The sequence below is a fragment of the Pagrus pagrus genome, assembly GCF_965226575.1.
Source record: "Pagrus pagrus genome assembly, chromosome: 5".
Taxonomy (NCBI): Eukaryota; Metazoa; Chordata; class Actinopteri; order Spariformes; family Sparidae; genus Pagrus; species Pagrus pagrus.
The window spans coordinates 31937514-31949238 of record NC_140189.1 but is presented as its reverse complement, the minus strand read 5'-3'; the positions used below and the strand labels follow the sequence as shown (position 1 = coordinate 31949238).

The window sequence follows — 11725 nt, the reverse complement described above, 5'->3', positions numbered from 1 at the left end:
CTCTATGCCATTTAGAAGATATATATAATGTACAATATTAGTAAATGAATGTGGTCAGAAATTACGTTACCATTACTCTTTATGTTCCCAGCATCTTTTTCAATAAATGCCAGTGGTTAGTTAATTGCAGACTTCATAGATGAACTGAGTTAAATGCTGAAAAAAGGATGTAAAAAATATAATTTAAACTTAAAACAGAAGTAATGAAATACATTAAAAGCAATGCACTCATCAGACTTTTTTTTTTATTATTACAAGGGTCTTAAAGTTATCACACGTTCATGATAGAAAAACGAATATATGAAACACATCAAAGATTTTTTTTTCATTCAAGAACCAAAATAATGCATATTCATGAAATAAAGCAAAGCCAAGAAGAATGAACTTGCAAGTGCAGTATCTTGCCACAGTCTAGCATAGTAACATAGTTTTTTCAAGCAGGAAAAAAAATGTATACAATCTCCACCAATTTTACACAGTAAAGTGTGTTTACAGGTCTTGGGGAGTACGACTGTATATGGAAAAAAGGCTTTTGTGGCTGCAGAGGAAGCTGCATGTATTCTGATAAATTCCCTCCAGTGATTTCACTCAGTGGCTATGTTGCATTGTGGGTAATGTAGTCAGCAGGTTTGGAAAAGCAGTCCTCTGGTCTAGTATGGACAGTTTAAAATCAATACAGCAGAGCCAGAGATATCAATTTTTCTATTTCATGCGTTCTTCATCCTTTTTGAAACATGCTGCATACATTACCCACAATGCAACTGAGTGACATCACTGGAGGCAGGTTGTCAGATTACATGCAGCTTCCTCTGGAGCCACAAAAGGCTTTATACAACTTTTCCCCCCACTTAAACAAGTTGTATTCTTTCTATATGTAAACACTTTAATTTGTAAAAATGGTGGAATTACCCTTTAAGGACACCTCCTTTGTGAAGAGTTATCTGTGAGGAAACCACCATGTCATCATCAAGTGTCACGATAGTAAGAGAAAACAGTTTAAATCGGGTTATTTCGGCCATGACTTCGTGTTTATATCGTGTGTCCTGCAGGCTGCAGGCTGGGGAGTGGGTTCACTCTGGGGTCACTTGGTTGTATGAAATCCAATGATCGCCTTTCGCGCCATTCCTGACTAACTGGGCGGAAGTTTGCAGAGTCACGTGACACACATTCGCCCGCAACTTTCGCGCCACCACGAAAGCCCGCCTCTCCTCGCGGAAAGGAGCGACGCGATTGGCTGCTGCAAACGTCAGATTCGCGCCACTTCTTGCACCGCGACCGGAGAGGACTGCGAGCTGCAAGTGAATGAATGCTGGTCTGCGGCGACTGCGAAGTGACTAAACCGTGAATTTAGACTGCTTTTTACGGTTCGTCTGCACTTTTGGATTTTGGAGTCAAGTTATCTCAACCGAGGGCGAACTTGTGAAGCCATGGCTCGTAAGGATTACGCGGCAGAGAAAGGTAACGTTGAAGGGTTGAGTCTCACAATAACGGCATGGCAGCAACAGGTTGTCCTAAATGACTAAACGTGTATCTTTGTGTTCTATAAAATACCCTCTGCATCTCTCGGTTAATGAGTGTACATCGGTGAGGACACTGGATATAAAGTTAGCTTACATAACGTTTAGCAGTCTTAAATCACTGTGTTTGTGCAGCCCCTCAGTTCAGCCTCGTATGTGAGCTTTCCTCCTCGTTTTCCCCTTTGCATTAACTTTACTTCCCTTTGGGCACAACCCTGGTAATGAAGCGTGCTGGTGTTGTCTGTTGAATGTACTCTGCAGTAGACTCATTCACACGTTGAGGTTGTTCAAACTTTTCTGAACGTTAGCTAACTTGTCGGCATTGTCTGCGAGCTTGTGACTATGTAGTGACCCGGATGGATCCGCTTAAACAAAGGAGCAGGCGCCACCGTGCAAGCACATGTCCAACAATAACCTGCACTTAGTGAGCTAATGACGCAAAACGGAACTTATAAGTGAAAAGATATTACTGTTAGATAATTGGTATTATGTGCTTTTTTTGTTAAATTATGTGTAATATTATTTCAACTCTCAAAGCATCACAACAATCCCATTTTAAGACTTACCGGAAAGCATTGTTAGGACGGATTTGGGCCGACATCACAGATAACTATCCCAACGGACGTTTTGTTACTCTTTGTAGTTTGCTGTTACTTTTTTATTTATTTATTTTTACGTTACGTGATTCACTTCAGTATCAACAATGACAATACACGTAAATGCCTTCAAACAACCTCAATGAGTTAAACAGATGTATTCAGCACTTATTAAGCTGATCCACGATGTTTAATTCTGATATCAGGCTAGTTAGCTCTGTAATCATCTACACATCACTGCTATCTAGCTGCCTGAACCTAGTTTACGTTAGGTGAGCTAGCTAGTTAACTAGATAAATGACTGCCACTTACACACGTTTACGTGCACTTGTGTACGGTTTGAATAAAAAATGCCAGCTTGTAAGTGGACTGGTTGCCTTGTGCCTTGCTTAAGAGCACTTCAAAAGCTTGGTTTATGTGGGGGTTTTAACACACGCCTTATTTTGATTGTGTGCAAATAAAGCAGATGAGCGTCAAAAATGGCAATGCGCGATAATGAACTACGGACGTTAGGGTTGCTTCAGCTTTCGATTTAATTGACTTAACATGGCTACGTAACAGATCATTTTGATATTCATTGAGCCATTTGCTCAAAACCGAAACTTTACAGCGACCTGAGCCATCTCCCAGTCTGCTGCATCACCCCGTGTAGCGACAAGTTTTACTTGGAGTGCATCGACCATCTGAAGCCACCAGCGCCAAGCATCATGTCAGCGATGTCTTACCGCTGAGTGATTATGTAAAGAGCAGACGCTAATACGGATGGAGCTGTCTTCATGTTGAAGGCAACTCTGCTAAGCTAACCAAAGCTAGCGTTAGAAGATGGCTGGCCGTGTTTCGAAAACAACAGCCGGGACTATTTTTAAGAGCGGATGGGCCGCGGAGGGATATCCGAGTGACGAGGCACAAAAGCCATGTGCTGCTTTGTTTACAATAACATCCTCGAACAGGGAAATAATAAAGCACAGCTGCAGTTTTTCTGCTACAGCGTCAAAGTAAGTGGAGTGTTTTAACCACCGTGTCAGGACTAGTTTCGTTTGTTGTAACGTGGAATTAAATATTCTTAGTAGTTCTGGTTCTTCCGAGAAGTGAGGGATATTTTCTCTAAAAAAAAAAAAAAAAAAATGGACACTGAACTGAGCGCGACTGTTGTTGTATTTACATTCTTACCCCGGAGCGATCTGCTGCGTAATGTCAGTGATTTTCGTCCCAGGACTGTGATTATAGCCACACTCGAGCGGAATTTGGTTCGTGTAGTACATCAGTGGCAGTTTGTGCTCTACTGTAGGCAATAGTGACTCATCGAGATTACAGGATGCCATGTTACTCAACAAAGGGGGTCGTCGCAGGACAACAAATTAGCTCCCAGTCTCTAGGCCCACTGCTGGTGCTGTTAATCAACATTTTCAGCTTTTAAACTTACAAACTAGAGCTAACATTTAAACAAATGGAAATTAATAGCAGTAAACAATTATTTTTGTGTGTATAACAAAAAATCTCCACCTAGTGTCTGCTGGATGTGGCCTGTATTTTTCTGCTGTTAAATAGTGCTGAAAGGTGTTTTTTTGTTGGTTTTTTTTGGCAGACAAATGCAAAAGGTTCCTGCAGGAGTTTTACTCAGAGGATGACAATGGGAAGAAGGTGTTCAAATATGGAGCTCAACTTGTAAGTATAGCAAACAATTAATAAAATGGGCTTGGCTTCCTGAGTTGGCTGCTGCGGCCTTGATAAGACATGATGATATTGACATTATCCCACAATACTGAATAACAAGATGGAGAAAAAAAAATGCTGTTGAGGGGTCTACGTATTGACGTAGATTAAAACTGTATGTTTTGTCTTTAATTTCAGCCATTTTTTTTGTCTTTGAACTGTAATTAGTTAGTTGTTGCTAATCATGATGCCTTCAGATCTAGAGGGTGACCCACCTTAACTGGTCTCTTACATGTTTTTGATCAAATTCATATAGTTTTTGTTGGATGGTGATTAACATGGTGAAGAGTAGGGAATTCTAGTATCCGGAAAAACTGGTATACAGTCTGAAGTTTACTGGAGCACACAGATTAATACGGCAAACTTTATTAAACTACAGTCATTTTGATGCCATGTTCTCTGATGAAGATGCACATGATGTTGAAGCGCTACTTATTTGATGCCTTAATCTGTGTGCTCCAAAATACTTGTCATTCTCATTTCTCTCCAATAAAGGCATAAATATCTCAAATAGATTATTAAAGTAACAACATTTAAATTGCTAGTTCAACCAACTGGTATATGCTTTTCACATTTATTAAATCTAGCACAACTGCACAGCTAAGCTAAGTATTGCCTCTATGTTCTAATTATAATTACTTGAATAAAAGATGGAAAACACCATCACTTTATGTCCAGTTTTACCACATTATAAACATATCTCTGGATATAAAGTCTGAAGTGTCTAATATGTCTTAAGTTTGAACGTGTGGAGGTGTCATTGTTTCTGTGCAGACAAGGTCGTGTGATGAAATGACTCTTCTAATTACTCGTCTGTGTGTACAGGTGGCGCTGGCCCACAGGGAGCAGGTGTCTTTCTCTGTGGAACTGGACGATGTGGCTGAAGAAGACCCCGAGTTGGTCGAGAGCATCTGTGAGAATGCAAAACGCTACACAGGCCTGTTTGCCGACGCCATCCACGAGCTGCTGCCAGAGTACAAAGAAAGAGATGTACGTATATTTGCACTTTGTTTTTAATAGAATATCTGCTCTCGGAGGTGGAGACTGACGTTTTTAATGCAGTATCATACTACAGCTTAGCATTTGTTTTGGTTTTTTGGTTCAGCTCCAGCACTAATGTATCCATTACATGTCTGTTTATTAAAATAGAAATGCACAAATACTTCTGTTCTATCCAGGTTGTGGCAAAGGATTCTTTGGATGTCTACATTGAGCACAGGCTGATGATGGAACAGAGGGTTCGCGACCCTGCGGACACTCGAGACTCTCGTAACCAATATCCACCTGAACTCATGAGGAGATTGTAAGTTGAATCAGACTTCAGCTTTTATTGGCACATTTTCTTCTTGATAACACCAGATGGGGCACTAGGGCTGCAACAAATGACTATATTCAATACCATTTCATTTTCCTCTTTTTTTTTCTTTCAAGATTAATCTGTTAATTGTTTAGTCTATGAATAATTAACATAATTGTACTCTGGGTAATTGCGATGAGCATGTTTTACAAAGTGACGTCCTCAAATCTTTTTTGTCAACAATCCAAAACCCATCATTTACTATCATAAGTTTATTTTTTTTCTAGCAGTCTTTAACAGAATGTTGTTTTCTACAGTGAATGTTTCATGTGTGTTGATGATTGAAAACCTTTCTCACTAAATGTGTATCTTCCACCCACAGTGAGCTGTATTTCAAGCCACCCACCACCAATAAACCCAAAGTGGTCCGTGATGTACGAGCTGACAGCATCGGTAATCTGGTGACTGTTCGAGGAATAGTGACGCGCGCCACTGAGGTCAAACCAATGATGGCTGTCGCTACGTACACATGTGACCAGTGTGGCGCCGAGACCTATCAACCAGTAAGATTAGTTTTGGTCCTGTCAATCATTCATATCAACAATATATACATTTATAGGAGTCCCTCATTAAGTCTTTTCTTCCCTCAGATCCAGTCTCCTTCCTTCATGCCGCTCATCATGTGTCCCAGCCAAGAGTGCGTCACCAACAAATCAGGAGGTCGACTCTACCTGCAGACCAGAGGCTCCAAATTTGTCAAGTTCCAGGAGCTGCGTATTCAGGAACATGTAAGCAACTTAATCCAATGAGCTGCTCACTCGCTGCTGCTGAAATTATTCTGTTACGATTTTCTGATGAATTTCTTCTGTTCTCCCACAGAGCGACCAGGTGCCCGTCGGTAATATTCCAAGGAGCATGTCTGTGTACGCCCGGGGTGAAAACACACGTCTCGCCCAGCCAGGAGACCATGTGGCCATCACCGGAGTCTTCCTCCCTCTTCTGCGCACAGGCTTCAAACAGGCTGTTCAGGTGTGGTGCTTTGGACCTAAATTGAGGCTATTGTCTAGAAATTCTGATCTATAAGTTTATTCAGTCTTGGTCTTCAGTTTTTTGCTGTACAAGATCCTAAAACACATCTCTGTCATGTCCCAATTTGGTAATTTCAGGGTCTTCTGTCAGAAACCTACCTGGAGGCTCACAGCATCACACTCATGAACAAGACAGAGGACGATGAGCTTGGCAACGAGGAGCTGACTGAAGAGGAGCTGCGTGGCATCACAGGTTGGTGTCTAGACTTCCATAAATGCATCTAAATTATTCAGTATGAATGCCCAAACCTGAGCCTTTCCTACTCTTTTAGCAACTGAAGTGATTTTTAATTATCTGTTACAGATGAAGGATTTTATGAGAAACTAGCTGGCTCAATCGCACCAGAGATCTATGGACATGAAGACGTTAAGAAGGCTCTGCTCCTGCTGCTGGTTGGAGGAGTCGAACAGGCACCCAAAGGCATGAAAATCAGAGGTAAGTGTTGCTGAATGTGTTGCTGTCTATTAGGGATTGTCTTCACGTCTGAGGAAATTATAACTTGTTTAAGTAAATAATAACCCCCCAAGGCTGATGATGTCATCTCTTGAAATATACTTTGTTTTCCAATAGTTTCCTCTTTTGAAATCTTTGTCCACTTTAACATATAATAACAATCTGTCACCAGCAATTATCTTAAAAAAATATAAGGTTTTGATGATCATATTACTAATTTCTTCTAACGGTATCTGTGGTGCGTTTCTAAAAAGGAAAGCATTTGCCTTCATGAAATCCTGTAAAAACTGCAAAACTCTTCCTGTTTTGTCTTTTCTCCCTCAAGGCAACATAAACATCTGCCTGATGGGAGACCCAGGAGTTGCCAAGTCCCAGCTGCTGTCCTACATTGACCGTCTGGCTCCTCGAAGTGAGTACTGTCCTGTTTGTTGCAGTAAAAGTCCACTGTCTGGTTTAATATTTTATACAGTAAGGTGTTCTCCTTCCATTAGAGCTAACGTTGTTGAATATTAACTTTTAATGAGTGTAGAGGTTGTGTTTTGGACACTAGAATAATTAGAAAACAACAAAATAAACAAATGTAGTTTGCCATTTGATTTACAACCTTGTACCAGTATTTAGACTTTTAAAAAAGTGATCTAACTCCTGTTTTTGCTCGTCTTCAGGCCAGTACACAACAGGTCGTGGTTCGTCCGGTGTCGGTCTGACTGCAGCAGTGATGCGTGACCCCGTGACCGGAGAAATGACCCTGGAGGGTGGGGCCTTGGTGCTCGCTGATCAGGGCGTCTGCTGTATTGATGAGTTTGACAAGATGGCAGACGCTGACCGCACAGCCATCCACGAGGTGATGGAACAGCAGACCATCTCCATCGCTAAGGTAAACAGAGCCACACTTGTTAATCAGCTCCACAGATGGCTTAGTTAGGCTATTTAGTTGCCACGTCTCCACTAACTTTTCTCGCTCCTCTCCAGGCTGGCATCATGACCTCCCTCAATGCCCGTTGCTCTATTCTAGCAGCAGCCAACCCTGCCTATGGCCGCTACAATCCCCGGAAGAGCATTGAGCAGAACATCCAGCTGCCAGCTGCTCTGCTCTCCCGTTTCGACCTCCTCTGGCTGATCCAGGACAAGCCAGACGCCGAAGCTGACCTGCGTCTGGCCCAGCACATCACCTACGTCCACCAGCACTGCCGCCAGCCACCCACGCATTTCACCCCCATCGATATGAGACTGATGAGGTGATCTTTTAACCCATTGAAAAAGATGACTGTCCTACATAATTCAGAAACGCCAACTACATGTTCCGTGATATGGTCTTAACCACGATCTTAAATGTCCCCTCAGGCGTTACATTGCTTTGTGTAAGAAGCGGCAGCCCGTGGTACCAGAGGCACTGGCTGATTACATCACTGCTGCATACGTAGAGATGAGGAAAGAGGCCCGAGTCAGCAAAGACACCACCTTCACCTCTGCCCGTACCCTCCTCTCCATCCTCCGTCTGTCCACTGCCCTGGTGAGAACACCTCGACTCTAGTGAGCTGTGGCTCACTGAAAAACTTTATTGACCACAGAAAACTTAGTTTGTTCAGTTTCTTTTTCTTTCTAACCCTCAAATTAGAATATTTTGTTTGTAAACATTGCAGAGTCTTTACTGCTATACTGAAAGATGCCTAAATATTGTAATTAAGTGCTGATCTTCATCAGTAGTCCACTGTGTGATAAAGTGCTTACAGTGCAGGTAGTGATGATAACCTGGCCTACTGCAGTGTGAGCACTTCTTTCCCACGCTGGTAAAAAAATCTCCAGTCTGCAACACAGATAGACAGATGTATGTGTGATGTATTTTGTTCTCGGCTGTATTTTCTAATCTGCTGTCCTCTCTGTTGGCCTGTGGCTGCCAAAAGTGCTGTTTGTGCAGGTAGCAGTCATCTACCTACTGCAAAACCAGCACTTCAGGCAGACAGGAAGGCAACGTGCTGCACGCAGACGTCCACAAGGGGGCAAAGTGCAACAATCTGTGTGTGAAAGAAACTGCTTGAGTTGCAATCCTGAGGAGTAACTATTATTTGCGCCACACCTGCACATCAACTGAATTCTGCATTAATTCAGGCCTAGTCCCCACATGCACAGGTGTTTTTATAACAAAAGTGATCTCAGTCGAGGCGAGACTTTTAGCACCGTCGGTGCTCGTACTACGCCTGAAAATGCCTGTGCGCAATATTGTCTTAACAATATGGCTCTTTTCTGTTGTATTATCATCAGTTTGTCTTTCAAAATACAAACTATACAACATCCATTCTGTCAATGCACGATAACATGCTCCAAAGATACTGCATACACTAATAAGACTCGATTGGAAACTGACTGTGTGGTTTGTTGTTTCCAAAAATCTGAGTTTCTGCACATCCAGATGTTAACGTCAAAAACAGACTCTGAATATCTTCAACCCTGAGGAAGTTTTCCAAAAGCGCCGTTTTCAGTGACCTAAAAACTGTTCAAATGTACAAAAGGCCAAAGTGCATATGCAACACCTGTGTACTTGTGGACTATGCCTCAGATGCTACAGGTGTTTCGCTTGTATAACCATATGTGTGAGCTGCAGTCTGATCCTGGCCAGCTTTGCGGGGTGGGCAGTCAGCCTGTGTGCGTTAGGAGCAGCTGTGCAAACCCATGCAAAGCTGACCATGGCCAGAATCCTCATCAGTGAGTTCTGCTTAAGGATCTTCAAAATATCCAGGTTCTCTTTTGGGATATATTTTATGATTTCAACCTGTAGAGAGACTAGCTGGTGTTGAGAGGCGGAGACTTGGGCAATTGCCGGCCATCCCAGAGGGCATTGCACTTGTCTCGGTCTGACAGTGCCGGCACAGCGCAGCCTTTGTAATCAAGACGCAACTGAAGTTCCACTTTGATACATTTTTAGTCTTATTCATCTGAAATCACAATCTCCACCCTCCTTTTGTTGCCTTTCTTTAGGCTCGCCTCCGCATGATGGAGTCTGTGGAGAAGGAAGACGTCAACGAGGCGATGAGACTGATGGAGATGTCCAAGGATTCACTACAAGCCGATAAATCCAGCACCACAAGGTTGGTGTTAACATTGGAACCTCAGACTTGTTTAATGATGGTATTCGTTCTGCTCCTGCTGCACATAACTTCAGTCGTCCGACCCAGAATCCTCTTTATGAGTTTCTCGTATACCTGTAAGAGAAGCTGCATATCCTGGAGGAAGCTGTAAAACGTCTCTGGGTTTTTATGGAGCTCTGTTCACACGGCAGAGTGTTCACTGAGGCAGGCGTCAAGACTAGTGACGTGTTCACACCACGTAGCACATACATTAATCTACCAGCCAGTGCTTTAAAATTCCAGGAGGAAATGGGAGGGAGATAAAAGTCTTGTTTGTGCATCCAAAATGGCTTCAGATTAAGAAATGTGTTCTTTTAACACGTCAATTTTGTTGCATTAAAGAGCAGTTTAATAAATAATGCTTATTGTCTTTCTCACTAAATGGATAAGATTGATTTGTCACGTCTTCATGTTGAGATGAAGTTTGAGGTATGAGATGAGTTCGCTACCAGAAATCCGGAGACGGGTAGACTCGCTCTGTTCAAAGGTGCAAAATTCGCCTACAGTCACCTCAGAAGTTCAGTTTTACATGTTAGATCTTGTTTCGGTTAATCCATACGAAAAATGCAGTGGAAAAAATGACAATGTGTGGTTTATGACATGAGTTTCATTTCAAGAGTACATCCAGCAATTTTACACCCTCAAGTGTGTGAATAAAAGTAGTATAAAGGCTTTTGAGGCTCAAGGTGGCTGTTAAATTGATAAATTGCCCCCAGCGATGTCACTCAGTGGGTAATTGAAGCAAAACATTTTGAAAATGAAGAATTATTTGTGGAGTAAACAAGGTCATCTCTAGTTCTGCTACATCGATTTTGATGTCCATAATGCGTCCAACAGAGTAAAATGTCAGACGAGTGGATTGCTTTTCAAAATTGCCGCCAACATTACCCACAATGCAACTGAGCCACTGCTTCATGCTACTTTACTCAACCTTCAACTGTGAATCAAAGCAACAAAAGTCAAAAAAGTATTCTTCCAAGGTCTAAAAGGTCTAAACTCTAAATTGTTTGTGTTCAGGACTCAGCGTCCGGCCGACGTCATCTTCTCTCTGGTGCGCGAGCTCTCCACAGAGGGCGTAGCAGGCCGCGGCGGAGCCGGCGGGGTGGTCCGCATGGCTGAAGCGGAGCAGCGCTGCGTCACACGTGGCTTCACACCCGCCCAGTTCCAGGAGGCCTTGGAGGAGTACGAGGAGCTGAACGTGTGGCAGATCAACCAGGCTCGCAGCCGCATCACCTTCGTCTGAACGACCCGGGACACATCATCATCATCACGCACTCTGCGTCTCCTCTGTTGTGGGCTTTCTACAGACTTATATCGGGGCTCTACATTTTTTCCTCCTCCAGCATTTTGTAACACAAGTCGAGCAGATTTGGGGACATTTTTTTAAGCAGGACCATTTTGCAAGAATTCCTGCTGCTGGAGACCCATAGCTTTTTACATGTTAAGAAGTAAAGTCACTTGTAAATATGTATGTCAGAACTTGAGGTTGTGTAGTATCTGCAGTTTAGAGCTTAAAGCTTCCAAAGTATTTCTGTACATTTTTATATACGCTGTAATGCAAATCGAGCAAGATAAATTAACGTTGAGCCTTGTATTGTGACGGATAGTTATAATAAATTGTTGGTTCAATACAATGCTGTACGTGGTTCATTCCAACTCCAGCGCTCACATGAAACGAGAAAGTTGAAGTGTGCCACGATCCCACCCCCCCTCCGGACACCTGGTTTGTTACAGGAGCTGCTTTGTTGACATAATTGCTGCTTTCAGAAACACGTCTTGCTTGTAAAACCTGCGAACATACGAGGCTGCAACTAATGATTACCTTCATTATCGTTTGGTCTATAAAATGTGTAACATTTCCTAAAAGCCCAGGGCTGTGTCCTCAAATATTAATTATTAGTTCATGGCTGCGATGGTTATTTTCATTATTAAACC

At 42.5% G+C, this 11725-nt stretch overlaps 1 protein-coding gene across 1 annotated transcript; it reads left to right on the top strand.

Annotated features, from left to right (window-relative positions):
- The first annotated feature begins 1239 nt into the window (after positions 1–1239).
- mcm7 (minichromosome maintenance complex component 7) lies at positions 1240–11424 on the top strand. The gene is made up of 15 exons (XM_084352595.1): positions 1240–1458; positions 3699–3778; positions 4652–4816; positions 5005–5129; positions 5506–5686; positions 5774–5911; positions 6003–6152; positions 6290–6404; positions 6516–6647; positions 6991–7074; positions 7331–7542; positions 7638–7903; positions 8010–8178; positions 9642–9751; positions 10808–11424. The coding sequence occupies exons 1-15, from the start codon at positions 1428–1430 to the stop codon at positions 11031–11033; spliced, it is 2184 nt and encodes a 727-aa protein (XP_084208721.1). The 5' UTR covers positions 1240–1427; the 3' UTR covers positions 11034–11424.
- The last annotated feature ends 301 nt before the right edge of the window (positions 11425–11725 follow it).